At 38.1% G+C, this 25,612-nt stretch overlaps 4 protein-coding genes and 1 long non-coding RNA gene across 9 annotated transcripts; 1 reads left to right on the plus strand and 4 right to left on the minus strand.

The window, feature by feature from the left end:
- Positions 1–163: 163 nt before the first annotated feature.
- Positions 164–3,512, minus strand: LOC101474061 (SPRY domain-containing SOCS box protein 1). Of its 2 annotated transcripts, none has more exons than XM_004541347.3 (3): positions 3,070–3,512; positions 667–1,458; positions 164–570 (listed from the first exon to the last, which is right to left on the minus strand). In XM_004541347.3, exons 2-3 carry the CDS (start codon positions 1,412–1,414, stop codon positions 440–442), a joined length of 879 nt encoding a protein of 292 aa, XP_004541404.1. In that variant the 5' UTR covers positions 1,415–1,458; positions 3,070–3,512; the 3' UTR covers positions 164–439. The 2 variants fall into 2 exon arrangements, with proteins under 2 accessions (XP_004541404.1, XP_076746104.1); XM_076889989.1 differs by lacking the exon at positions 3,070–3,512 and adding an exon at positions 2,830–2,877.
- A 2,595-nt stretch (positions 3,513–6,107) lies between these two features.
- LOC101467329 (rano class II histocompatibility antigen, A beta chain-like) lies at positions 6,108–8,653 on the minus strand. The gene is made up of 6 exons (XM_023154511.2): positions 8,639–8,653; positions 7,890–7,992; positions 7,456–7,716; positions 6,758–7,039; positions 6,484–6,641; positions 6,108–6,276 (listed from the first exon to the last, which is right to left on the minus strand). Exons 1-6 carry the CDS (start codon positions 8,651–8,653, stop codon positions 6,244–6,246), a joined length of 852 nt encoding a protein of 283 aa, XP_023010279.1. The 3' UTR covers positions 6,108–6,243.
- A 1,715-nt stretch (positions 8,654–10,368) lies between these two features.
- On the plus strand, positions 10,369–12,912 carry LOC143421078 (uncharacterized). Of its 3 annotated transcripts, none has more exons than XR_013100828.1 (4): positions 10,369–10,892; positions 11,278–11,456; positions 11,633–11,759; positions 12,294–12,912. It is a non-coding gene; the product is annotated as an uncharacterized LOC143421078 (long non-coding RNA). The 3 variants fall into 3 exon arrangements; XR_013100826.1 differs by having other exon boundaries at positions 10,372–10,892; positions 11,678–11,759; XR_013100827.1 differs by having other exon boundaries at positions 10,374–10,892; positions 11,316–11,456; positions 11,678–11,759.
- Positions 12,913–18,493: 5,581 nt separating this feature from the next.
- LOC101472588 (H-2 class II histocompatibility antigen, E-S beta chain) lies at positions 18,494–22,332 on the minus strand. 2 transcript variants are annotated; one of them, XM_076889995.1, is made up of 6 exons: positions 22,231–22,332; positions 21,945–22,040; positions 21,780–21,851; positions 19,762–20,043; positions 19,535–19,645; positions 18,494–19,288 (listed from the first exon to the last, which is right to left on the minus strand). In XM_076889995.1, the coding sequence occupies exons 1-6, from the start codon at positions 22,286–22,288 to the stop codon at positions 19,263–19,265; spliced, it is 645 nt and encodes a 214-aa protein (XP_076746110.1). In that variant the 5' UTR covers positions 22,289–22,332; the 3' UTR covers positions 18,494–19,262. The 2 variants fall into 2 exon arrangements, with proteins under 2 accessions (XP_076746110.1, XP_004541400.1); XM_004541343.2 differs by having other exon boundaries at positions 21,780–22,040.
- A 461-nt stretch (positions 22,333–22,793) lies between these two features.
- Positions 22,794–25,385, minus strand: LOC101472870 (H-2 class II histocompatibility antigen, A-U alpha chain). The gene is made up of 4 exons (XM_004541344.6): positions 24,856–25,385; positions 24,089–24,352; positions 23,719–24,000; positions 22,794–23,629 (listed from the first exon to the last, which is right to left on the minus strand). The coding sequence occupies exons 1-4, from the start codon at positions 24,935–24,937 to the stop codon at positions 23,487–23,489; spliced, it is 771 nt and encodes a 256-aa protein (XP_004541401.1). The 5' UTR covers positions 24,938–25,385; the 3' UTR covers positions 22,794–23,486.
- Positions 25,386–25,612: the final 227 nt, after the last annotated feature.

A 25,612-nucleotide genomic window follows, 5' to 3' on the forward strand; every position in this document is an offset into this window, starting at 1 on the left:
TGTAAGTATATATCTATCCTGCCACTGTACTTGGCTTCTTATGCTGGTTGAAAACATTACATCAGTATTTCCATACAAATAATTTTATATTCCTTATTGGATCTGAGCTTTATTGTCAAAACCAAACATTGTGGTTTGTGAAAGGACAGGAAAAGAATAAAAATCACTTGAAACAGCTCATTTATTAGATACACAAAAGAAGAAACCAGACCTGTACCACACAGAACTGCCTCTAAATCCCCCAAATTTCTTTTAAAAATATTACAAAACATCTATAAACATACACATTTGTAATAAATAAGATAAAAAAATAATTATACTAGTGCATATAATGTAAGATTTACAGAATTTACGTCAGTATTTCATAGAAAAGGGAATGGATCCTTGGTAAACTGCAGTAATTGATAAAAATATCCATCTTGTCAGTTTGCGTGGAAGATTAATGACTGGAAGCCAGGCAGCGCTGGAGAAAAGGGGGTAGAGGCAATTTGTCCATATGTTTTAACCTTTTCTGTCCTAAATTCTGACGAATCGACAGTCCGCATAAAGCCATGAGGGATGGCGGATCTCCTGAGAACAAGCCAGAAACAACATAGTTTAGTATAAGGCTGTGTTTTATCTTAATATTTCTGCGTACAAAGACAAATAAATAAATGAGGCACTCACGTGTAGAACCATTCATGTAGCGCAGTCGAATGCAGGCTCCTCCTCTCACACTGCTCACTGTTGGGAACAGCTCCACATCTCGAGGGAGGTCCTTAAAAGCTACGCCAAGGAAGCTGCCATTGACAACAAAACCCAGAGTCCCGGCATCGGCATCCAGAACCAGCAGGACACGCTCAGGAATGAGGAGAGGTGTTTGTGCCATCTTTGCACTTGATGAAGAGGAGGACTGTGACTTTGAATCAGCTGCCATCTCAGAGTGACACCTCTTACTCCCATTTTCTGGGTAAAGCTTCAGAGTTTGCCCACCATGCCAGAGCTGATTGGTTTTGAGCTCCCATCCCCAGGACTGTGAATCTGCCCCCACCAGCACATTGTACCCTGAAGACTGCAGGGGACAGTCCTGCCTCGAAATGCCCACGACGGCATGAGTCCCTCTGTGTTCGGGCCTCCACACCACCTCCCAGACATGAAGTCCACTCTTCACTCCTATCTCCGCCCTCACGCCATCGCTGCTAAGCTCAGCGGGTGAGCGGGTCGCTTCCTGTTTGCAGGGGGACAGCAGGAAGTGAAGAGAACGGTGGACTGTGCTCCAGTGTGAACGACTGTCTCCTGGGGAAACTGGAGGGGAGTTCAGCGTAACTGCAAGGCGAGAGGAGGTTGGGACGGCCAGTGGGAGGAATGGTGATGATGAAAAGGGAGGCCTGTCGGCTGTCCTGCTGCAAAACCAACGTGACAGACTCAGACCCATCAGTGCAAACGGCAGGGTCACTCCTATGTGTTGTCAGAGGAGAACTATGGAGAACAACAAAAAAACAAAATGCGACTTATTAAACCTTAGATATGCAGTCATTAGAGAAAGAAAGTTTGAAAAACGAATTGGACGCTTAATGCTTCCATAGAAATTAAGAGTGTAAGTAGCAGCCAGGTCCTGCTCATCAAATGTACTTAATTAACTGATCATCAGCAAGCATGAGCACGTCTATAAAAGCAAAAGGTTTTCAGTTTGCTGGTCTGGAGCATTCACAGTGTGGAGGTTAAAAATCCTCATTCAGACTCAGAAGGCAGGCAGGATTAAACAAACAATGAGCCTTAGTCCATGAAACAAAGTCCAAAAGGCAAGGCAAAGCAAAAAGTCAGTCCACATAAACATCACAAGCGAACAAAAATGACATCTAAAACAGGCAGAACCAAAGACTTGACAAGTACAGGATGACCCAAGAAAGGCGAACATTTCTCTGTTGTTGAAAATGTCAACTGCGAAAATAAAGCTGCCAGATAAATGGACAGAGGAGCAGAAGTCCAAAGCAGTTTGGCATGAAAATATACAAATAGTTCAAATGTGTCCTTAAGTACAGTCCTTGAGTATAGGACTAAGTGCAAAGGTGTCGTATATTTAGAACTCATAACATTACTCAGTGAGAAATGCCTCCGTCAACGGTGGGTCTATTTAATTTAAAAACCATGAAATATGTGGTAAAAGTAATTATCTCAGGCACACAGTGTTCTCAGTTTGCAGCAGGATAAAAGGAGGAGGTGGTTTGATATGAGAATATATATTCCAGAAAATGAACAAAGTTCTGAGCCCCTGGATAGTGTTGTTTGGTTTTTAGCAATATTTTTGCTAACTAATCCTGAGTTTCAGTTACACAGCTGAGAAGATTGCCTAAGTTTATCTTACAACAGCGATGCATATATGTGTTAGAAAAAATTTAGTGCTTCTATCATGGATTTCTCTGTCTTAATCTACTTTCCTGGCAACTTTGTATAGTTTTTACAGGAATTGGAACATTGGTGTAGCAGGGGATACTAGGAAGCTCTATTTCAACATTATACACTTGGATTTTTTGTTGAAAATTATTTGATAATTATTTATGACAGTTACAGTTTTTATATTTAAATATCGTATTTAAACACGTTTAAATAGCTTAAAGCATATTTTTAGCAATAATGAAACAAATACAATGTTAAGGAACAGACAAGGGTGGCCAATTAAGCTAAAAAGAAAAGGGGGGGGGGGGTTAGCATAAAAATTGTTGAATTTTTTTTTGTTAACTACATGAAATATAAAGGAAACAAATAGTTTTATAAATAAATACAGATTTGTTAAAGGTTAAGAAGGGTACTTCTCCGAACATGATACAAATGCTCTATAATAAAATTCACCAGAATTGAGGAGATCGGGTGTTAGATGCACAAACTTTTGGGGGAAGGATCCTCAGACCTCTTCATGATATCCTCCCAATAAAGTCAGACCTACTCCCGTGTATTTATTTAACGTCACCTGTTAAGGTGGAGCAGAATAAAGTGAACTAGAAGAATACAGTAGTTAAAAAAAAAAAAAAAAAGACAAAGTCTCCATCGAGCTAAGCAAACAGTGTAGACAGGGACTTCTATCAGCCTTACCCGCTGGTGTGGCTCCTTCTCTGGTGCTCATGAGGAGATTTCCTTCACAAACCCTCCGCCTGGTTCCCTATCTGAGCTTATATGAGGCTCTTATCAAGCATCTCCTGCGTCTTATCGCCGCTCGGTAACGTAACCGCTCCGGTGTTTTGGTGATGCTTCTCGACTCGACCTCCGGAACGGGAACAGCACAGTCCTGTCACTCAATGACAAGGACGAGAGAGCCGTGACGCTGTTTGTTGTTTATCTGCAGCCCTCATCACTTTCCGTCTTTATTTCTCCCTCCACTTCTTTTTTTTTTTTTTTTTATCGCGTCCGGTAGTGGATGTAAACATAAATGGCGAAACATAGGAAGAGAATCAGACTCGGACATTTAATCAACAAGAAGAGAAAAATAAAATAAAACCCGAAGCGGCTCATCGTTTGACAGAGCGCAGGCGCATCAGGGGACTGTGGGTCCTGAAGCCCTCTGTGCTGTCTTACAGACATGTGACGCACTAGAGCGCACTTTGGACAGAAGCTTCGAGCAAATAAAGATATATACTGATATATCTGCGTCCACAGACAACAGATTATAGATATATACTGCGTTTAGAGACAACACTTCTGACACTAAGATAGAATATTTATTTATCACAGGGCTATGAAACTCCTCTGTTACAGCAGTTAGATTAGCTACAGTACTTAAACTTAAATTAGCAGAATATTATGTAACTCATCAGAATACAATGCAATACTACATGTTTCATATTTAATTAAAGTTGGTGTGTGTGTCCGTGTGTAAGAATGAGTTGTGTGGTTATGTGGATGTGAATTATGTGGATACGTGGGACTCTATTCAGTCCAAACAGAGAGAACTAAATAAATAAGGGTGTAGGGTTAAAATAAATTGTTAACATGTGAGAACAGTTGATACCTCCATGGACAGATGTGTTGCTCTCAGGCTGTTGTGATATTTGATACCACAAGTTACTACATGTGAAAAATGTGAAAGATGTATCTGTGATTATCTGTGATTATCCGTGATCGATAACGGTTTGTTGAGTGATCAGCCGATCACAGAGCCGACTTTCCTGATCAGTTTATTCAGTCTGTTGGGTCTATCAGCTCTGACGCTGCTCCCCCAGCAGACCACAGTAAAGTACACCGCACTCACCACAACAGAGGAACAGAAAATCTCAGAAAACTCATATCAAAGATCTCAGCTTAATTATGAAATAGAGCCTGCTCATCCCCTTTGTCGGTCTTTCAGTTTAGCGTCTTTGGATCACCACCAATAAAATTTTGTGTTACTGATGTTTTTAATACTTGTTTTATGAATTTTTTTTTTTGTCAAATTAGAGATTTAGAGATTTAGAGATTAATAATATAAAATTTGCTGCAAGAAAGTGACCATTATTCCAGCAAATTGAAATAATAATGAATGAAGTATTCACATGCTCCCATTTGTTGGCCTTCCTAAGACCTTTAGAAATATGATCCTAGCTGTGAATCTCTGAATGCAACTCCCTGATGTATTTATAACCCTAAAACCCTGCAGACCATATTAACACAGTAATTCAATTCTCTCTTATTTATATAGTGCCAAATCACAACAGTCGCTTCAAGGTGCTTTATATTGTAAGGTAAAGGCCATTCAGTATTCTGGAGAAAACCTCAACAATCAAACAACACCCTACCAGCACGCACTTTGTGATGGCAGGAAGGAAAAGCTCCCTTTTTGTCAAGGTAGCGCTGTGTGGTAGGCAGGAGTAGGACCCAAACCCAGGACTCATAACACAGAGGGATAAAGAAAAGATTTTATTTGCTGTAAAATTCAAACACTAAATACAAGGAAACAAAAACCTAAAACTGGAAACTAGGAATTACAAGGAATCCGAGAAGCACAGAGGAAACACAGCGATGTGGGACAACACAACAACAAGCAGAGGACGACAGAGGACATAAATACAGAGAAGACAATTAGAGGATGGGAAACAGGAGGGATCACAGCTGGAAGTAATCAGACACAATGAGACACAGGGGAAGAAAAACTGAACACACTGAACAGCAACACAGCTGTCCCCCAACACAGCTGTCCCAAACCATCAACACGGCAACACACTGAACACAGGATGGGAGACTGTCAAAATAAAAAAGGAAACACAGAGAGGGTGAAAAGGATGACGAACTGGGGAGAACACAGATGAGACCAAGACAACCAGAGCACAAAAGAGAACAGGCTAAATGAACAAGAACCTAAGAATTAGAAATACAAATGATTAAACTAGGAAGAACAAGGAAACTGAAACATGATTAAAACTAATTCAAAGAATATAAATTAAACCAGAAAACACACACACTGAGTCACACACCCAGGACCGTGACACTATTAACAGAAAGAAACGTTCAGCAGAACCAGGCTCAGGGAAGCCCATCAGCTCATCGTGGGGCTTCCCTGAGCCTGGTTCTGCTCGAGGTTTCGAAGAAAGAGAAGATAAAAAGGGCAAGTAAAGCACAGGAAGATGGCACAAAACAAAGCCTGTTGCTTTTGTTTGAGCCTTTAGGAGTTGCCATCCTATCTTCTGTACTTAAACAACTAATCAGCATGGCCAGCAGTCTCATCTATAAGACAGTACTGAGGGCTTCTTTAACCCATAGATTACCAAAAATACCCAAAGGAGAGCAGGAGAGAGGCACATAGCTTTGTTTACCACAGGAAAGAAAATGGAAAAACAAAAACTGCTGAGCTTCATAAATGATAAATGATTTCAGGTTTTTGGAATGAAGATAAAGTAGATAAATCAGACTTCTCGCAGATTTCTCTAAATTCAGCTTTGAAACCTGTGGGAATGTCGATATATGAATTGAGAGAGAAAAATTAGCACAGATAACTCAGCGGAGTTCTGTTCGTAAACAGAACTCTGCTGTATATATATATATATATATGTATATATATATATATATATATATATATATATATATATATATATATAATAAAATTATTTATGATATATATATATATCATAAATAATTTTATGTATTTCAATCTGAGTGTAAAAGTCTGATTTAATCTCCATCCTTCCATCACTTAACTACTTCAGGGTGGTGGTGGTGGGGCTGGAGCCCAGGTGTCACAGGGTGAGAGGTGGGTGACCTGGAGAGGTCACCAGTCTGTTGCAGGGCATTTAATCCACCTTAAACCTCATTTTTCCCACTATTTAGATCGGCCTGTAGAATAAATAAAAAACAACAGAGTTGAAATTTGTTCATTTTAGATTGCAGACATTTTGTGTTAATGTGTTAAAACGTTAAAGTAAAAACTGCAACTGCTACGGTAACCGTGACAGAGTTAGAAGTGGGAATAATGACTGCTAGAGTGAAATGGGGAATAATCAGCACACTGCTTACATTAACTAATGCAATTACCCAACTTACAGTTTCAGATTTTGTTGTTTGAGGTTTTTTTTGTTTATGTGTCTCACATGTGGCCTTCCTCTTGTAGAAAATAACTCCAATAATTGGAAACACCAAAGCCAGCAGCAGCCCTGCTGCACCAACAGCAATCTTATTCTTCCCTGCTTCAGTTATTGGCACTAAAAACACATTTATCACTGTGTTAGATATACACACTTATATAATATGTCTTATTTTAGAAGGATAACACCAATATGAGTTCTACTGATAAACTCTCCTCCAATCACTCTCTTACCCCAGTCATAAACCTTGGGCTCTGTGAGGCTGGCATGCTCCACCATGCAGCTGATTTTCTCTCCAGGTTTCGATGAAATCTCGATGTAGGAGTGAATCTGGTAGAGCCAGTTTCCGTTGGGTAGTTCATCAGTGGAAGTCACATTAGATGTTGCCTCCTTTCCGTCCTTCAGCCACGTCAGTTTGATTTGTTTGGGATAAAAGTTGTACGCGCTGCACATGAACAAGCCTGGATGTTTGCTATCTGCTGACTCAACTAACCTCAGCCTGACAATGGGCTTCACTGGAGGAAAGAACAGACAGAGCTATTTAATATAAAATGAAATATCATCAGTTAATACACTGATACTGGACTAATAACACTAAGTTTCTGTAATTATTTAGACTACAGTCAGACATGTGTAACAGTGGAACAGATGAAGAGTTTCAGGAGCTGCATTTTGCCGCGTATGTTGTCCTGATTCTAAAAAAAAACATTGCAGGTGTTTCGACGATGATACATGAATGCTTTTCACTAAGGAAATGATCTGAACACTTCTTTCAGCCCACTTGATGAACAGATTCCTGCAATCATTCCCTCATAAAGTTCTTAAAACGTTTTCAGAAAAGCTGCTCTAAAGCATCAAGTTGTTTCTAAAGAGACCCCAGAGTGAGCAGGCTGCTGAACCCTAAAACATCATTAGTTTCAGCTGTGCTCACCTGGTCTTGAAAGAATGTCCAACACGAGTGGGATGTTGGTTCTGCACTTCTCTTTGTTCTTTTTCTCATGTTCCAGGAAACCTTTGTTTTTATTGAGATTGTCTGCAATTTCTTTAGTTTTCTTTGTGTAGCCGACATATTTCCCCAAAGTGCTGTTGTACTGGCCCAGAAGCATCTTATTCAAGTAGACTTGCGCCAGATAAACAACATCATCTTTAGAAGTAAACAGGCAACGGATCACACCGTAACCAAAGTAAGCATCTGTAACACAAAGTCAACAATTAGCCAATATGGAAATGCTCATGTTTTTTTTATCTTCTCACACACAACAAAAGCACCAGTTTAAGGTTTGCTTGTATTTTTATTTCTCTAATGATATCATTGTTGTATTGTTGTAACACAAACAATACAGTTTATATATTAAAGTTACTTACCCGCTGTTGAAAATATCAAGAGCACATGTGGCAGTATCACAAAGTTGTGAGTGTGCATGGTGACGAACACGAAATCACGAATGAAAGTAGCAATCAATCTGATCTTCTCGCATAAGGAAGTGAATCTGCAGCTTGAGTAACAATAAACTTTTTAAAGAGTAGGCGTGGTGCTCTGTGTATGTATGTGGTGTGATTTATTTTCACCCTAACTGCTGGATTTGTGCAGACTGTAAAAACTTGTGTAAAATTTCACCTGAAGCTGGTTTAAACTGTTTTTGAAACCATACAGGAAGGCCGTAACACATCTGTTTGATATCCAAGCAGTGGTGCCTTCATCATGGAAAGAAAAAAGAAGGTTTTTGTAAGCGATAAAAGAAAGAACTGTGCTTGAGATGAATTAGTATTCAAAATTTGCTTCATTTCCCCGCTATGGCAATTTATTACAGTGCAAACAAGGAATTTAGTTCCAAAATCAGAACTCTAGCATATGGTGTTATGTATTTCAAGTTGGAGTAAATTCTTAGCAGTAACGCCCTCTTTCAGTTTAAAATAACCTGAAGAAAAATTACTGCTGCAGGTCTGATATTTGTATCTTAATATTGTGCAGCGAATTGTGTGTATTTGTAGTTTCATGCCTATAATAGATTGAGATATTAGTTTCTTTTAAGTCCTTTGGCAATAAAAGAATATAAAAAAAAACATTTTTTTGGAACTTATAAAACTCATCGGTTTTACATTAACCTGAATACCTGCAATATTGTCATTACTGACAGAAGTAAAAACGTCTTTTTATTTTTGCTTTATTCATAAGACTAAATATTTACCCCAGATTCCTGTTTAGGGTCTCTCCAGTGCTCCACGGTGCAGCTGTAAATGTCGCCCTCGCTCAGGCTAAACGTCAGAGTTGAGAACTGGTGGAAGGTTTGATCTTTATTGGGAACATACCGACTGAGCGACACCCTCTCAGACACTGGATGGCCGTTTTTGGTTTAGCTGAAATTGATGGAAGGTGGGTTGAAATGATTCACAAAGCCGATCAGGCTATTTTCAACCCCCAGCTCAACTTCTTCAGCAAGACAGAGGATGCTCTCAGGGGGTCTGTGGTGGGTTTAAAAACAACTAAGATCCATCATATCTTACCAGTTATGTTACATCAAAGATAAATGAAGTAAACAGCAGTAAAACTCATGTACCTTTTTCCTCCAGTGGATTTTTCTGTAATGTATAACACATTTGTTTTCTGTGTTCTCAGATCTCCAGATATTTGACTTGGGTTAATCATAAGATAGGTGGGCACTGTGTATACAACCCCGTGTCTTTTATAATCAACATTAAAAAAGCTCTTCAGCCTTGAATTTACTTAACTTATATCATTGTCAAAACAGGTCACTATTGCAACTGAGAATAAAAACTTAAATAATAAATACATTTAATCTCTGTCTGGTCAATGAAAATAACAGACTGATCACACCTTACTTCCTAGGTTCCTTCCTGTAACGGAGACATTCTGAATTTGTCAGTAATTACATAAACAGTTCTTGCATCATCAGCCAGAAATATGAGAAATTACACAAGGCTATGCGTAATACACCACATTCCTCGGTTTTTACCACAGTTTTAGTCCAAAACTTTCTAACTTCCTTGTAACACGTGTGATAAGAATGACTACACACAAGTAGCAGAAACCCAAAAAGCAGAAGTTGGTGTGTCAGGACCAAGGTGTTGCAATCACAGCTGCAGGGTTCGCAGGTCCCTGTGGATTTACTTTGGTAACGAAAGAAGTTACATCCAGTCCTTCCAGTCCTTCTCACTAAAATGCACAAAATACTTTGAAACATCCTCATAAACATCTGCAAAGAAGATTTGAATCACTATTTACCAAGTGATTCAAATCTTCTTTTCTGCCTTTGCTGGCATGTTACGGAGTTTGTTTTAACAACAACACATTAAATGCTTTGACAAGTCTCTTTTTACTTCACTAAAACCACTTAGTGAAGGAATTTAAGTTGTTCGGGTTAAACCAGATTGGTTTTTAAAGAGTCTGATGATAAGCTAAAGCAAAAAAATTAACTGTGCCTACGTGAGTAATATCAATAAGAAGATTGGTACTCAAGGTTTCTTAGCAGAATATTACAAAGCATCACACTGCCTCTGCAGGCCCAGCTTCTTACCAAAAGGTGTCCTCGCAGCTACCTTACTATGGAACTCCAAAGTGTTCAAAATTAAATAAATAAATAGGTCAAGATGAAATAAATAACTATGTGAATAAATAAGACACAGATATGTAATGTGAGAATGATATTGTGAAATAATGGAACACATTTTGAAAAAAATGCTCATTATTGTGAAATATATTGCATTCTGCTATATAAATTTACTTATTATTGTGAAATATTATTTCATGGTCATTATTTTTCACAATAACAGAGATTATTCCTGAGGCATTTTATTTATTTCCAGCCGTTTATATTCCAAAATGACCTTTTTTCAAAGTCAGTCTTTATTTCAAAATCCCGTTTTTCCCGATGGTCTATTTATTTCATAATGCGACTTTTCAGCAGAATGACTTTGTCTGTCAATCAAGAAAGACAGGGCGGAGCCAGTTGTGTGATTGGTTGCTCCTTTACTCAGACGTAAGTAATAGCACATGAATTGTCGATTTAGGTTTAATGGTGCAATGCATCTCCTATGCAGCTGGCGGCAGTATGCAGCTCAAAATAAACTTAAGGCACCGACAAATGCAAAACACTGGGCGCGAATAACGTTACAGGTGTATCAATTCTTGTGAAGGGCATGGCTGCAGGAAACAAGTCCGTTTCTGAGTTACTCAGAGAACTTGTTAACCGCTTAGATTGAACGTCTTCACCTCAGTCTGCGTATTGCAGCAGTGTACTGGAGATGAAGTGGTCCCTGATCCAAGTTCTCATCACAACCGCACAGTGTTAACGTTAGCAAATGCTAACGCTATCACAGCTAGCTCCACTCCACGAAACGCTGTTCAGGGTAAGTAACGATATGTTATTATTGCTTGGTTAGTCTGTCTGTCTGGCAAAAATGAGCTTTTTAATCAGTTTAGTCACAGATTTTTTTTAATACTGTTTTTTATCATAGCAAAGAATTCTATAAATTAGGTAAGAGAAAATAATTGTCTTCTGGGTTAATGTCTGTATTACTATTTACATTGTTGTAGGTAATAGTTATTCATGACTGTTTTAAAGTGGCTTATCTTCTGTGCTAATATGGAAGACAAGTAATCTATGTGAAAGAAAAGAAAGCAATTTTAGTTCAACGTAGTGATTTTGTAAGTGGGTATAATTTGAAAATGCTTTTACTAGTACAGTGGATGTTCTTTAAATATTTAACATTTAAAGTGTGTGTCACTTTACAGACTCCAACTTCAGTTTTGGTTTGGTCTCACCGTTGTAGGTCATAACACAAACAAGTCGTCAAGTCAAGCAGCTGAGGAAAGGGCTTAAGGAAACCATGGTATGGCCGCTTCTGACAGAAAGATCAGACATCATTCCTCCTTTCTTACCAAGGGAATCAGAGACTGCTCCCTGTTGTGAGGTAAGGTCAGGTCACATCTTTTAACATCTGAATAGTAAAGCTATTTGGTTAATTTATGAAGGATGAACATTAATTGTTGACACAAAACACCAATATACTGTTTTGTATGCGTGGGTTAGTTGAACAGCTGGGTTACATTTAATAAAAATACACCTAATGTTGCTGATGCTCTTAAGACTACAAGATAAGTAAAGCTATAAAATGACTGTGGCCTGCCACAGAAGATGAAGATGAGGAAGAAGAGGAATGCTCTCGAGGATAAATGCAGAGTGGCAGGTTACCTTCGGTCCTTCATTGAAAATGGTAAGTCTGCTGCGATAGGTATTTTGCCATTGGTTTTCTCTGATTATACTTTGGTAAATTACATACAGTCCAGTGATCTTGGGTCATTAACAAAGTACACTATAGTAGAGCTGGGCGATATGAGATTTTTTCATATCACGATATTTATTTTTATTTATTTTTTTATAAAAAGGACAAGAGCGGTGAGGTCTATCGCAATAGTTTAATTTTTCTATTGAGAAAAAGTTATTTCGCAATACATATCGTTATCGTTCTATCGCCCAGCTCTACACTATAGTATAATTTTGTTTTGTTATTTGCTCCATGCAATACATAAGAGTGGTGGCATTATCAGTTGCACTAGAATTGTATGTAGACTACTTTTAGCTTTGTTAACATAAAAATATCTATAAAAGCTACAACAGCAATTTGAGTGGGGCAAAAATGTCTGGTGCCCTGTATGTAAGTGGTCATCTTTTATGGTATTTCTCCATAAAAGATTCAAAATAATGAATATAGGATGTCATTATAGTTTAAAACAATCTTCTGTTGCAGCATCTTGTGCACAACAAAAAGCCCTCATCAAGTTTTGGACAGGATGGGAAGTCTTGCCGAGAAATGACTGTGGAAGTGGTCAACAGCAATCTTCCAAAGTCTTCCACCGGTTTTGAAGTACTACGTCTTCCTGCACACTACTGTACCTATGAGTCATTTCTAATGGACATTCAGGTGTGTCTCAACTCTACTGACTCAGGTTTTGGTCTGGTTTACGATTGATTTCATAACCACATGGTAAAATTAGACCATTTCTTCTTTCTTGCATCACATTACTGTACTCTGTGTTCAAAGAAACGGACAATCTAGTGAGTTCTAGTTCTTTTTAATACACTTGACAGTGAAAAATACAGAGTACAGGTGTGCATTTATGGCTTTTTTAATATAAACTGATGAAGAGTTCAGATATCAAAATCAGTTGTTCACTGTACATTATAAATTACACAATATGTTTTGTTTATACTCGCTACCGATACAAAAAAAATTTCTAGAAAAAATTATTTGAATTAAGATGTTACACTACTCTGTGTTCATTGTATTAAATCTGCTCAGAGTTGACATGTACTGTATATCCAACCAAGAAATGAATATCATTAAAGTGACAGCTGTATAAAACAAATCCTGTTTTATAGCCACTCACTGTTTTGTTGAAAATGAAATTGGTTATGCTGTTTTGAGTCAGTATTAGCTACAAAGCTGTAGAAATTAAAAAAAAAAAATCCTCCTGACATAGAAACTGATTAAATGTAATAATGTCTTTCTACAAGTGATTTTGAAGTATTGGTAGCACAGCAGGGTCTTGTTCATTCAGTGCATCTGGGAGCTGAATCTCAGGAATGGTGATCTCATTTGATGGGCAGCGATTATGTTGTCCTGTCCAGTCCACACCATAATCCTCATCAACCTGAAAGAGCATGCACATGTTTTAAATCTAAACTGAAGAGGTGTTTCCTGCAGCTGTTCCTAGATGGACTTATTGAGTCTGCCAGGGCCTATGTGAGTTGCTTAGGCATTGGCTACCAACTAATTATTCATTCACCCATTCTAGGTCAGGATTGGTTCTCTTCAGGTATAACAAATTTAACTTTGTTTAAAGTATTGCCATCTATACCTGACAGGTGGGATAAAAGAGAATGGCTTGGGAGGCGCACAGCAAATCTCAAAGTTTTCCAATTAATGCTGAAAGAACCAAGGATGTAAATGTATTCTTGTTTTAGCTTTACCGAAGACACCAGAGAAAGTATATCTATAATGCTGCTGAAATAGACAAAACCATTTCAATAAACTCGCTATTTAACATCAACCTTGTTATGCGTTATCAGAGAACAATCAACTGCAAACAGCAATGAAACATTCAACTATGTACTATTTAAAGCACTAATGACCCTGTTGTCTAACAAGATGTGATAAGTAAGTAGACTGTGGAAAGCTGGTGGGTCTACTCTCTGTGTAAAAGGTTCCTACAGGCTCCACTGACCCCAGTCTCCGAGTTAACACACTAACAGCTAACACTGCTAAACGTGTCTCGGCGCCGATAGCTTTAGCCGTAGCTGCCCCACTTAGTTTAGACAGTAACAAAAAAAAGTAAGCGATAATAATTCATTGTCAAACGTCATAATTAAGGTCAACACCTAAACAATGCTGTGTACAGAATCACACAGGTGCTCAATTACAGCATAAACTTACCTTAGACCATCCTCCGTCATTTTCCTCCTAATTGTGCTCGGAGACACAGAAAATGTATCGGCAATTACCCCGACGGTTATCCCGGACAGCACTAAAGTCCTGAGTGCTGCACCGGGATTTCTAGACGTGGACGGCCAACATTTGAAGACTGTTCTTCCTCGGCGTATTCCAAACGAACACGGTGCTGAATTGATCTTAAACCTTTGACAATGCTGTCATCGATGCGAACATCTTGAAGAGCAATTATCATCCCAAGCATTTCAGAAACATCTAAACGACTCAAAACAGTATCTACAGGTAAATGATCCCTCTCTATCTGATTTGCTTAAATGAGCAGAACTGACTGAAGTTCACACCAGTCCGCCATCCTCCGTGACTTTTGACCTAGCACGCTGTTGCTAGCTGCAGTAGCCGTCCGCGGAGCCGGTATCCAGGAAAACTAGTCGATGGTAAACGATAAGCCAATAGGTGCAAAGGTCCAGCCCACTTACATTGATTGACAGACAAAGTCATTCTGCTGAAAAGTCGCATTATGAAATAAATAGACCATCGGGAAAAACGGGATTTTGAAATAAAGACTGACTTTGAAAAAAGGTCATTTTGGACTAAAAACGGCTGGAAATAAATAAAATGCCTCAGGAATAATCTCTGTTATTGTGAAAAATAATGACCATGAAATAATATTTCACAATAATAAGTAAATTTATATAGCAGAATGCAATATATTTCACAATAATGAGCATTTTTTTTCAAAATGTGTTCCATTATTTCACAATATCATTCTCACATTACATATCTGTGTCTTATTTATTCACATAGTTATTTATTTCATCTTGACCTATTTATTTATTTAATTTTGAACACTTTGGAGTTCCATACCTTACTGGCTCTGTCTGTCTGGTAATATTCTGGTTGTAAGGTTGTAAATATTTTTGCAACAGGACTCAGCTCTCTTACTGTGTTATTGAAGAGCATACAGTGAGATTTAATTCAACTAGATAAACGATAACTAGAAAAACTAACATCCGTTTAAATATAAGATTAGTTTTTAGTACTTGGATGATTCCTTTGCAGTCAGTAAAGGCCTGAAGTCTAGAATCAATAGACACCAAATGGATTTTCTTTCATTTGAGATGCTCATCCAGGCCTTTACTGTAGCTGTTCTCAGTATTGCTTGCTTGGGGGTCTCTCTGCCTTAAGTCTTGTCTTCAAAAACTAAAATTCTACTACAATTATACAGAATTTCCTGGAGGAACCCACCCGAGGGATTAATAGCTTTATCTAATCTAATCTAAAAAGCATGCTCTGTTGGGTTGAGATCAGATGACTGAATTGATGAAGCTGTTTTCCTGCAGTCTGAGAGCAATGGGCCTTTTGTTAAAATAATATGGTACTGTGAGGTCTGTAAATTTACACAATGTGTAACAAGCGGGAACCACTAGATGTCAGCAGATAGCTGTCAGTTCTGCTTTCTTATCCTAACTATAGTGGCCAATGTAGGACAAACATGTTTTAGTCAGGCAAGAGATCAAAAACACAAAATTTAGAATGCCCCCCACAACAGCTGCAGCTGACCAACGTATTTCCACTACTGTTTAAAAAAAAAACAAAAAACAAATGCAATCAAGTAATGGTCAGTTAGATAGTTTTCAGTACTTTATGTTTTAATCCCAGAGTCACTTCAAAAACTCTGGCCACCTACCATCTGTAGTGAGTGTATTCAGATATGAAAGTGACTCTGGACCAGATTCACCCCAGAGCTTTTTTGCTATCTCTGAAAGGCTGTCAGTTCACTGTTTATCTCAGTTGTCAATGCCAGGTGAGAAGCATCCACCTGGCATTTACAGTTCAGTACAGAAACAACTTTAGTGAAGGTGACAAATGATCTTATGGCGCTCTGACAGTGGACTCATCTCTGTGCTCGTTTTGCTAGACCATAATATTCTATTACAGCGATTAGAGCATGCTGTAGGTATTACAGATAGTGCTGTGATAGTGTTGTATCATATCTAATGCACTCCAGTTTATTCATGTAAATGGAGAGTCTTCTTCACACACTGAGAGTAATTATGGAGTTCCACAGGTTTCCGTGCTGGGACCAATTGTCTTTACATTATACATGCTTCCCTTTAGGTAGCTCTATCAGAAGGCATAGCATACATTTTCACTGCTATGTGGATGACACCCAGCTTTATCTATCCATGAAGCCAGGAAACACACACCAATTAGTTAAACTGCAGGAATATCTTAAAGACAAAAAGATCTGGATGACCTCTAATTTTCTGTTTCTAATTTCAGATAAAACCAAGGTTATTATACTCTGCCCTGAAAATCTTAGAAATATGGTATCTAACCAGATTCTTACACTTGATGGCATTACCTTGGCCTCCAGTTACACTGTGAGGAACCTTGGAGTCATTTTAGACCAGGAAATGTCCTTCAGTGCACGTATTAAAAAATATGTAGGACTGCTTTGTTCCATTTGCACAACATCTCTAAAATTAGAAATATCCTGTCTCAGAGTGATGCTGAAAAACTAGTTCATGCATTTATTACTTCTAGGCTGGACTACTGTAATCGTTATCCGGTTGTTCAGTGATGACGCGACGAATCCTACTTCCGGGTCTAAAGTAGTCTGCGTTTAATATGGCTTTTGTGTTGTTAACATGTTTAATGTTTTGTATTTTCTTCTATTTGATCTCAAAAAGCTCCTAAAACAGTCAGTGATCCCTGTTGACCTCCCTCGGCTTTTATTACCGCTAATCATTTATTTAAGCTCAGTTTTTAAAACCTTAGGATGTAACTACAGCCCAGCCCATGAATGACTAACCTCGTATTGAGGATGGATTATCTCAGTTGTTCTCCTGGCTGAAGTTTGGTCCTTTTACAGCATCCTGCCATGCGATTACATTTGTTCCTGACCACCGAGAACACTCACGTTAACTTTTATCGAGTGGGAAAAAAGTTAGCTTGTTTATATTATGCTAACATAGCTGTGTTGCTAGCGGTCACGTAGCACATCATTATATACCAGCTAGCCCAACTTCAGTAACCCTACAAACGTCACTGCTGTTTAGTTTTCTGTCTTCATTTATGCTGGAAGTGATAACAGAGCTGTACGTTTTAATTTGTTTCCAAAACCCCGCAGTCAGGACATGCTATATTGTATTTAGATAGAAGCTAGCGAGCTAACTCCCTGCTAACTTCTAACTCCGTTAAATGTCATAAATTCCGTTTTCATGGATGCCTGGATGTTAAACTCAATTGTTACACCTGGTAGAGCAGAACACTGATCATTTTATTAAAGATGAAAGACTTTAGACAGTTTTTCAACTCTCAGTAATGCCATAGTGATCGTTTGATATATGGACCTGCAGCGGAGTTTAGACCCAGACACGGCTAGTGACGTCAGACTGAACAACCGGATTATCAGGATACCCTAAAAACTCCCTGAAAAACCTTCTGTTAATCCAAAATGCTGCAGTACGAGAAAGAGAGAGCATATTTCTCCTGTATTGGCTTCCCTTCATTGGCTCCCTGTTAAATCCAGAATTTAATTCAAAATACTGCTCCTCACATACAAGGTCTTAAATAATCAGGCCCCATCTTATCTTAATGAACCCACATTTCACTCTCGGACTGCGGGCTTGCTTGTGGTTCCTAGAGTATTTAAAAGTAGAGTGTGAGGCAGAGCTTTTAGCTTTCAGGCCTCTGATATTTGGAATCAGTTTCCAATATCTCCAATATTTCCAATAGTTTGTATTCGGGAGACAGATACTATCTATGCTTTTAAGATTAGGTTTAAAACTTTCCTTGTTGCCGAGCATATAGTTAGGCCTGGATCCGGTGTAGACTGCTAGGGGGATTCCCATGATGCATTGAATTGATTGATTGACTGATTAATTAATGTCTTTTGTCCTGTCTTCCTCCCCTCACCCTGGTCGCAGCAGATGGCTGCCCCTTCCTGAGCCTGGTTCTGTTGGAGGTTTCTTCCTGACAAAAGGGAGTTCTTTCTTCCCACTATCCCCAAAAGTGCTTGCTCATAAGGGGTCATATGATTGTTGGGTTGTTCTCTGTATGTGTTATTGTATGGTTTAGCTTTTCATATAAAGCGCCTTGAGGTCACTGCTGTGTCTACTGTAAAAACTTCAGCCTCTGCTGTTGAGACGGACTACACCATGATGCTACTGCCACCATGCTTCACAAACACGAACATCTCTGATTGCTTTTGTGCAGCAACACATGTTCTGCACTGTTTGTCTTTACTGCGACGGGCCCGACTTACTAAACTAAAAAATGACCAGCAGATGGCAACAAAAATTAATATCATATGCATAGATTTAAGTTTTTAATGATTTTACTATTACCTACTGTGATTACTTTTAAAATTCTTAATTCATAACCTTTTTTAGTTAACGTTAACGTGATGACTTCACCACACAACTCAGTTTATCATATATTTTATATATTTAAAACTTATGAAGAAGGCATCATCAATACAATTATGTAGGGTAATATATTTTATTTTATAAATATACCACTTAATACAAAATGTAAAAATAGTGGTGAAAAAAACTTAGTATACCAGTTCTATTTTTCTTTTCCTTTTGAGTTTTTGTTTCATTTTTCCTTTGTAGTCCAGACCAAATTCAGCCCCCTGCTGGGATCAGGTTAATTTTGATATTTCACATCAAATAATCCTTATCCTGCCACATTGCTTTTGAACAACTGGGCCCTACGAACCCAACGGTATCCAGTTCACACTTGACAAAGAAAAGCATGAAATCTTTAAGTTAAAACAGCTGGAACAAGAAAATGAAGAACATATTGCACGATGCAGTTTCACATTAAGTCTATAAATAAATCAGCTTGTTAGAATAACTGAATGACTAGATTAATAAAATATATCTCTTTTATCCAAGCCCCAGATATATATTTTTAACATTTTCAGTAATATTAATAAAACATTTCACAATCAAGTAGACCTTCAAAACAGCAGCATCTCTGTCAACATGAACATTTACAGCCCACACTCTGAGAAATCTAAATAAATTAATTAAATCATTAGTTACATTGTTAATTTAGTTGTGATGTTTTATAAACAAAAGTCTTAAGTCATATGTTTTTTTTCCTTTTTTTGCTGAATATTTCTGAATTCTCCAGTCTAAATGCACAAATTATAAGTGTCTTCCCAGTTGGCAAACTCAAAATTGACTTTTTTCCATTTGCTGCCATCGTTTCTTAGATGATTCCACCTTCGGACAGTACCTCCAAACAGGTAGATTAACTTGTTGGCACCAATATCCGGCCTATACAATAATAACAAGAAGACAGAGTTAAAATGTATTGGTTTTAAATAACAATAATTTTGTGTTAATGTGTTAAAATTGCAGCTGCTACAAAGTGCGGTAGAGTTAGATGTGGAAATAATGACTGTTAGAGTGAACAGCTTGTTACCTACAGAGCAAGTAAAAGTTATTCCTTAAATGTACTTATATAATTGCTCAGGTTACAGATAGAGACATTAAGGAGGTCACGTTTGTCATGTTTCTCACTTGTAGTGTTCCGCTTGTAGAAAACAGCTCCACCGAGTACAAACACCAAACCCAGCAGCAGCCCTGCTACACCTATAGCAATCTTATTCTTCTCTGCCTCGGATGTTGGATCTGAAAACACATGTATCACTATATTACATTTCTAAACTGTGAATTTAATAAGTCTTATTTAATAACATCATAAACCAGGATGAGGTCCAAGAATAAGCTTCCTTTCACTGTCTTACCCCAGTCATAAAATTTGGGCTCCATGAGGCTGGCATGCTCCACCATGCAACTAATGTTCTCTCCAGGTTTGGGTATAATCTCCAGGTAGGAGTGAATCTGGTAGAGCCAGTTTCCGTTGGGTAGTTCATCAGTGGAAGTCACATTAGATGTTGCCTCCTTTCCGTCCCTCAGCCATGTCAGTTTGATTTGTTTGGGATAAAAGTTGTACGCGCTGCACATCAACATGCCTGGATGTTCACTTTCTGGTGACTCAGCTAACCTCAGCTTGACTGTGGGCTCAACTTGTGGAAAGAACAGACAGTCAGAACGATTTGGTATAAAATTAAATACCATCAATTAACACTGATTAGGCATTGCAGCAATAACACAGTTTCTGTAATGAGCCTTATATCCTTCTCTGGAGCTTCAGTTTTCCTGTAATCCTCTATTCCGATAGAAGATGGCGTGTTACCAGTCGGGCAAAAAGCAAAGCAAACCAATCAGATTTAAATGAAAAAAATTCACAAAGAAAGCACAACAAAGCACCCTCAAGTGCACTAAAGAGTAAACAGTTAAATATGTAGTATTAAAAATTAGGTCTCTGTCTTCTAAGCCCCTGTGAGTAAATTATTTGATAATTGACAAACATATTGATTTGCTCCTATTACAAAGACTTGGTTCCAGCAGATAGTTGAAATTAATCAAACCCCTGAGCAATACTAACTGTGAGAATCCTCAAAGCACAGACCAAAGAGGAGGAGTGGCAGCAATCTTCCACTAAAGCTTTGAATAGATCCAGATTTACAACTTCTTAGATTTCATTTGAAAGCAGAACTCTTAGCATTGTAAACTCTAATCGGAAAACTCAGTTTTATTTGCTGTTAACTATCATTCATATGGCCCTTACTCACAGTTCCTAGGTGAATTCTTAGACTTTCTAATTTAGTCCTCAGCTCTAATAAAATAATTATAGTAGGTCATTTTAATATCCATGTATATGCTGATAATGACCGTCTCAAAATTGCATTTAACCTGTTAGTAGACTCAATTCTCTCAAAATGTAAAAGACCCCACCCACCACATTAATCTGGATCGTGTGGGAAAGGTGGCATTAAACATTTAACAGTATTCCCAGTAAAACCCTCTGTTTGATTAAGCTTATAATTTGGGCTGGATCTTTTCACTCGGAACATTCCCTTATTTAATAAACTACGCTGCATCATTGCTTTCAGATCTTCAGGTTTATCTCTGGCTCTCTTCCACATTGTGTCTTTTGTCCTGGCTCTCTTCCCTCACCCCTGACTGTTCAGTGGTTGTCTGTTTTTTGGTATGTTTTTTCGAATTTTTGCTGATATTCCTCGCCATTCTGTCTCCTTGTTTCCTGGTCATGAATTCTGTTAGCTCTGTTGTTTCGACTAACTGTTTTATTTCGGGAACTGCTTTTTCTTTCGTGTCCTCTGAGCTGTTTACTTTCAGTCTAGGGTTTTCTCATTTCTCTAATTTGTCCATCCGTCTTCCTGCTCGTGACCAGGGTTAACAGAGGGACATCTTAATTCCTAAAATGCATCAAGAGGGCTGAAGAGCAGTAACTAAGCACGCAGGGTTGTTTCCTTTATGGAAGTGTTTTCACTTTCAACATTTAAAAGAGATGGCGCACAAATCAGGAGAGATTTTCATTCATCAGTAATTCATCAGTTTGGAGTGTATAAGGAAGTTGAACACAGGGAGGTAATGATAACTCCACACAAATCCACAGGTTGGGTTAAAACTAGGAACCTTCTTTCTGTGAGGCGACAGTGCAAAACACCGCAGCACTGTTAGTAATTTTCAAAAACTTACCAGTCACAGGATTCAGTCACTGATTCAGTCACCAGCAATCTTTTTCTCACGTACTTAAAAAACATTTTAGGGAAAGTCCCTGTAGAGCACCAAGCTGTTACCTAGTGCTTTATTGATATCACAGAAATAAGAAGTGTAACTATCAATGGCTGCTGGAATCTAAAATATCATTAGAGTTTCAGAGTTTTTCTATGCTCACCTGGTCTTGAAAGCACATCAAACACTAGCGGGACGTTGGTTCTGCACTTCTGTTCGTTCTTTTTTTCTTGTTCTAAGAAACGTTGGTTTTTGTTGAGTTCATCTGCAATTTCTTTCATTTTCTCTGTGTAGCCGACATATTTCCCCAAAGTGCTGTTGTACTGACCCTGAAGCACCTTATTAAAGTAGAGCTGTGCCAGATAAACAACATCATCTTTGGAAGTAAACAGGCAACGGACCACACCGTAACCAAAGTAAGCATCTGTAACACAAAGTCAACAATTAGCTGATGCTGAAATGCTCATGTGTGTTGTCTTCTCACACACAACGCAAGTGCCAGTTCGACAATCTTAAACGTTAGCTTGTGTTTACTAAATAACACAAATGAATCAAACGTCTTTTTTATTTTTACTGTAAGACCGATAAACAGCTATTATCTTGAAGTTACCTACCTGCTCTTGAAAATAAGAGGAACACACTTGTTAGCAGTAAAGTGCAGCGAATATGCATGGTGAAAAAATAGGAATCACGAATGAAAATAGGAAGAAGTCTGATCTTGTTGCAGAAGGAAGTGAATCGCCAGATTGAGCAACAGTATTGTTATGCAGGCTTTTAGTAGGCGTGGTGCTCTGTGGGACATGATTTACTTCTATTGTCGGATTTGTGCAGACAGTAAAGCTTTTTTTAAACACAGACAAGCCGTAATTTTTATGTAATATCCACAGTTAACCCTGATTTGTTTGAATTACTAAACACAACCCAAAACAAGTATTTCTCCAGTCTGAAGTTACTAAAAAGATTTATATTTGATTTTATTAAACTTATTGGTTTTGCATTTATCTGAACACTAGCAGGCTAGCAGCTTATATCTATATCTATAGCATATCAGGAAATATGTTTTTATTTATTTGTAATAATACTGATTTTAATGGCCGAGCTTTACGGGTTTTGGAACCAAAGATAAAGAGCTGAAAGACAACAGTCATTTTTTTCAACAAAGATTTCTTTATTTTGCTGGTATAGAAAAGAAGATTAAATAACAATCAAAGTTACATAAACAATAAAGGTGGTGTTTGGTTACAGACAAAAATTAGCTTCATTGCCCAGCTATGGCAAACTATATTTATTGTGCATATAATGCAAACATATTAATCCAGTCTTCACTACTTGAGAAAACCTTGTTGCATTTTACTGCTGCCTCCTAGAGACTCTGTTTTAGCACATTTTATTTAAAATTCATAATAACAAGCTACTTCTCACTGCTTTTGTGTCTGAAGCACAGCCAGCAACTCCATATCTCTTACTTGGCAAACTTTTCTGCCCTTCCTGACACAACCCCCAAGGGATTTGTGTCTCATGCCAGGATCAAACCAGAGATCTTCTGCTTGTTAGAAGAATGTGCAAACCACTACACTGCAGAGCTACTACTGCAGAAAATGACTACATGTTAACTAAAAGTGCTGCAACACCCCAAGCAAACAGCAGCAATTTAAATAAGGAAATAAAAAGTCAAATGGCCTTTTGAATTTCCTGTGTGAATCTGAAACACTTCTCACAATAAAGACTGGATGTGATTAGTGGATACTGTTTCATTACAGTTAATTTTAAACCTTTGGACTGACCTAATTGTTGAATTGTTTATTGAATGAACCATGACTTTGTGCCCCACTTTTGTTGTTTATTTGTGTGATTTTCATGTGTGGAATCTCTAAGATAGATATTGTTTTTTGTTTTCAAGTCCTTTTACAATTAAAAATGTTCCCGTTGCCACTCCCAGCAGGCCCAGAGTCAGGCCCACTGCACAGAAAACATCCAGTCCATGACTTTCATGGCTTTTCATTATTTCTGTTTCTGCAGAAGAAGAAAAAAAAGAACATAATTACTGACTACAGTAAACAAATCTTTTCATTTTATTTTTATTCATTAGGGCAAATATTTACCCCAGATTCTTGTTTGGGGTGTCTCCAGTGCCGAGTGCTCCACGGTGCAGCTGTAAATGTCGCCCTCGCTTGGAGTGAACACCAGAGTTGAGAACTGGTGGAAGGTTTGATCTTTATTGGGAAAATACCGACTGAGCAACACCCCCTCAGACACTGGATGACCATTTTTGGTCCAAGTAACATTGATGTCAGGTGGATAGAAATAATTCACAAAGCAGATCAGGCTGTTTTCAACTCCCAGCTCGACTTCATCTGCAGGGTAAAGAATGCTTGCGGGTGGGTCTGTGGTAGGATCAAACACAATTAACATCATCAGATCTTATCAGCAATGTTACAACATGAAGTTAACACAAGAATAAAAATCCTTTACCTTTATCTTCAGGTGGATTTTTTTCCTCTACTGTCCAGTATGACAGAAGTGCTGGACATGCTCTCTTGGCTTTTTGTGCATTGTTATATACATTCAAATTCTGAAATGTTTCACTTGGGTTAAATATAAAATACCGGGGCACCGTGTATACAACTTCATGTCTTTCGAAATCTGTATACATAAGCTCCTCAGCATCAAATTCAAACTGTGCCTCAGTTCTCCCATCAACAAAGCAGGCCACGACATAGGTAATTTCATGTGAAACTGAGAAAAAAGACAAAAAAATGCAAACAAGAGAATAACAATAAATGTATTAGTATGAACAGAATAGAACAGAATAGCCCTTTATTTTCACTGTACATAAAATATAAAGAGTAAGACAGGAGTATTAAATAACAAACTAAAGGAAAATAAAGGAAACATGTAACACATTTCATAACATCAAATCATGTGTTTCCAGAGTGTCCGGCTTGTAATGCAGGTTAACGCATGAATGAACCCAGGTGGAAGCACAATCCTAACCTCATGCAGTGCAGTTAATGATCTAATATAATACTACACAGAAAAATAGGACTGCATCACGAAGAGCAGTGATGAAATACATGCCAGTGAAGCTGGGGTGTTATTGTTAACCTCACAGTAGTATTAGTGAACAAGAAAATTCAAGTTACCAGATGACTTGAGAAGGAGACAAATTGAGAAAATTCAAACATACATTGAATAGTATGAGTTTATAGTAAAGGAGTAAATTAGAAATTCATCCTTACTTTGAGAGAAGACGCAGAAGCTGTTGAGCAGCAGGATAACGAGAGCAGAGCGCCTCATGTGTGAGCTGCAGGTGGCCATCATTGGAAATTCCCCCACTGGTCCAAACTGAACAAAATGCAAACTACGATCTCTTTCAGGGTCAGTTAACAATAAAGCCCAGCTACACCTTCTTAACACATGACCACTGATGGTAATGCAGCAGTCTAACCGGTTGAACAGGCGAGATACCTCAGAGAGATCGTTTGCCAGTAGCTACATAACTTTCGTGCATTCACCGTCATACAGAAAAGTTGCCTCCGAAATTCACATGATGTTATGAAAGTTTTTACACCATCTTTTCGGCTTTACCGCAGTTCTGCTCCACATTTCAATACTTTCCGGCTTCCTTATCCTGCTGTTGAAGCTCATTCTGAGGTTTTTGTTCTAAGATGGGTCACATGTTTAGTTTCCTCAAAAAAGAGGAACCGTAAAAAAAAAGGAAACAAAACTGCACTATAAGCTGAAGACCTTGCTTATAAACACACACACACATGCGCGCACACACATATGGGTATAAAATCCTTTCCCTCTTGTAGTTTAGAGAGAAAAATCTGTGTCTCCTATACTCCTAAATTGTGGTTCTCATTTAATAATAATGAAACGATGATGGTTTTATCCACGTTAAGCCACAGAAATCTGTACGTTTGAATTTTTTAAGTATACAGAAGTAGTAAAAACCCTGAAAGCAGAAGTGGTGTATAATGAATGAAGTGAGTG

The sequence above is a fragment of the Maylandia zebra genome, linkage group LG11, assembly GCF_041146795.1.
Source record: "Maylandia zebra isolate NMK-2024a linkage group LG11, Mzebra_GT3a, whole genome shotgun sequence".
Lineage (NCBI taxonomy): Eukaryota > Metazoa > Chordata > Actinopteri > Cichliformes > Cichlidae > Maylandia > Maylandia zebra.

Bases quoted from the DNA above. Each gene is read 5' to 3' on its own strand.
- LOC101474061 (XM_004541347.3), bottom strand. From the start codon at position 1,414: ATGGGTCTGAGTCTGTCACGTTGGTTTTGCAGCAGGACAGCCGACAGG. The intron at 571-666 runs GTGAGTGCCTCA...GCTTGTTCTCAG, and splicing joins CTACATGAATGGTTCTACAC to GAGATCCGCCATCCCTCATG.
- LOC101467329 (XM_023154511.2), bottom strand. The intron at 7,717-7,889 runs GTAAGTAACTTT...TTTGTGTTACAG, and splicing joins CTTGATATTTTCAACAGCGG to ATGCTTACTTTGGTTACGGT. The intron at 6,277-6,483 runs GTAAGTTGGGTA...TTTATTCTACAG, and splicing joins AAACAACAAAATCTGAAACT to GCCGATCTAAATAGTGGGAA.
- LOC101472588 (XM_004541343.2), bottom strand. From the start codon at position 22,288: ATGCATATTCGCTGCACTTTACTGCTAACAAGTGTGTTCCTCTTATTT. The intron at 22,041-22,230 runs GTAGGTAACTTC...TTTGTGTTACAG, and splicing joins CCTCTTATTTTCAAGAGCAG to ATGCTTACTTTGGTTACGGT. The intron at 19,646-19,761 runs GTAAGACAGTGA...ATGTGTTTTCAG, and splicing joins GCCCAAATTTTATGACTGGG to ATCCAACATCCGAGGCAGAG.
- LOC101472870 (XM_004541344.6), bottom strand. From the start codon at position 24,937: ATGATGGCCACCTGCAGCTCACACATGAGGCGCTCTGCTCTCGTTATC. The intron at 24,353-24,855 runs GTAAGGATGAAT...CTTTTTTCTCAG, and splicing joins CTTCTGCGTCTTCTCTCAAA to TTTCACATGAAATTACCTAT. The intron at 24,001-24,088 runs GTAAAGGATTTT...ATCCTACCACAG, and splicing joins AAATCCACCTGAAGATAAAG to ACCCACCCGCAAGCATTCTT.